The 1,647-nt window shown below is 39.0% G+C and overlaps 1 protein-coding gene across 2 annotated transcripts in view; it reads left to right on the forward strand.

Moving 5' to 3' along the window:
* Positions 1-1,647, forward strand: part of tmem164 (transmembrane protein 164) — a 27,267-nt gene that overhangs the window by 19,695 nt on the left and 5,925 nt on the right. Inside the window, exon 3 of one of the 2 annotated variants that reach the window (XM_032532730.1) lies at positions 409-475. In XM_032532730.1, the coding sequence (XP_032388621.1) occupies positions 409-475 (67 nt within the window). Of the gene's footprint in view, positions 1-339; positions 476-1,647 lie in introns of both variants that reach the window. The other variant, XM_032532731.1, reaches the window with a different exon arrangement.

The raw sequence follows: 1,647 nt of genomic DNA on the forward strand, positions 1-1,647 counted from the left end.
CTGTTTTCTGAAAAACAACACAGACGGGACAAAATGTTGCGTTTACTAGTAAACCTTGAGACCGATGTATGACCGACTGCTATCTGTTATATTTTCCTCCCGTTACTCTGTCCTCTGTGACTGTCTACATCTAGAAACTAAGCTGGGATGCAGGGAACAACTCTGATTGGCTCATGATCAGACAGGGGGTTACGGAGCGGTAGATGGGCTTTGCAAAAAAAACAGGAGCGTTCAATGAACGGAATGACTCATTTAAAATATCGCTCGATTACGCAAATTTTATCGTGGGAAGCCCAAATCGTGATTGTGATTAAAATTTGATTAATTGTGCAGCCCTAGGTTTATCAGATCTTTTGGAATTCCAATGTTATCATTTCCAGCTTATTGTTTTTCCCCGTGTGTTTCCAGGCTGCAGGTCCACATGCTGAACGGTGCATTACTGGCTTTAATGTTCCCTGTAGTCAACACTAGACTGGTAAGTACCCAGTACTGGGGAATCTTCATCAAAGCTTTGATCTCAGGCGTCTGCTCTCATCATCCGTCTCTGAGGTTAGAAGATGTTCATGGATGATTCAAAAAATGTAGTTCCTCCACTAGAGCCTGAATCTGAAGATTCAATCACACAGAAGAAACAAAATGTCTGACTCAAGTGGCAGAAAGTATGAATTAGAAATATGATGATGATGGAAATAAGTTGTTTATAAGGAAGAAAACCTGAGGGAAGGCTTGTGCAGACAAGGACCAGATGCAGATAATACACTAAAGCTAAATCAATTCTAACATGATCCATGTGAAGACCAAATTGCCCCTACTGCAAAACATTGCTTTCCAAAGTAAATCAAAGGTTTTCTGTGTAGATCTATTTCTCTGTTAGATAAAGAACTTGTTTCAATAAGGGAAGTATGCGCTTACAGAAGTGTCGAGGTGCAAAATGACACTATGTCATTAGTCAGCTGGCCTTTCAAAAGAGTTTTCACAGCAGATCTCCCAAGAAGAAGTGTGAGGAAAAGAACACTAATCAGTTTTAACATTAACATACTCAACTAAAGAGGCATCATACCTTCATACATCTTCTGGTAAAAAAAACAATTCACTGTCCATTATATGTACAAAGACATGTAGAAAGTAGTGGAACACAATATTTAAATTAAACACTGATTGATCAAAATAATAGTGAACATTACACTATTGATAATAACTTTCCCCTGTTATGCAGTGTTTCTTTTTTCATTAAAAAGACAGCGGTATTGTTAAAGTATTCCATTGTCTTTGTATTTTTGTTGGTAATTTCTTCTGAGGCTGAGATGCTGATCCGCCGTTAGCTTTGATTCTCTTATGTCGGGTTTTCACGCTCCCTGGTAACTCCATACCACTAGCAGTAGAATAAGGAATAAGAATGAGTTAAATCCTCCCTGTCTCCACCTCTCTGTTGTTTCTGCTGTTGGGAGTATTGCTTTCCAGCAGAGCCACGGTTCAGACTCGAGCCGGCTGCGCTTCTTAACTCTTGTGTTGTCCTCGGGTCAAATTTGACCCATTTTGAAGAAGAAAAAAAATCTTTATCTGTAAAGTGTCTTTCAACCCAATTTTCATAAGACTAACGCTGATTGTTCCACACAACTCTCTTCACAAGTAAAATAAATGATCAGC

This window comes from Etheostoma spectabile, chromosome 13, assembly GCF_008692095.1.
Source record: "Etheostoma spectabile isolate EspeVRDwgs_2016 chromosome 13, UIUC_Espe_1.0, whole genome shotgun sequence".
NCBI lineage: Eukaryota > Metazoa > Chordata > Actinopteri > Perciformes > Percidae > Etheostoma > Etheostoma spectabile.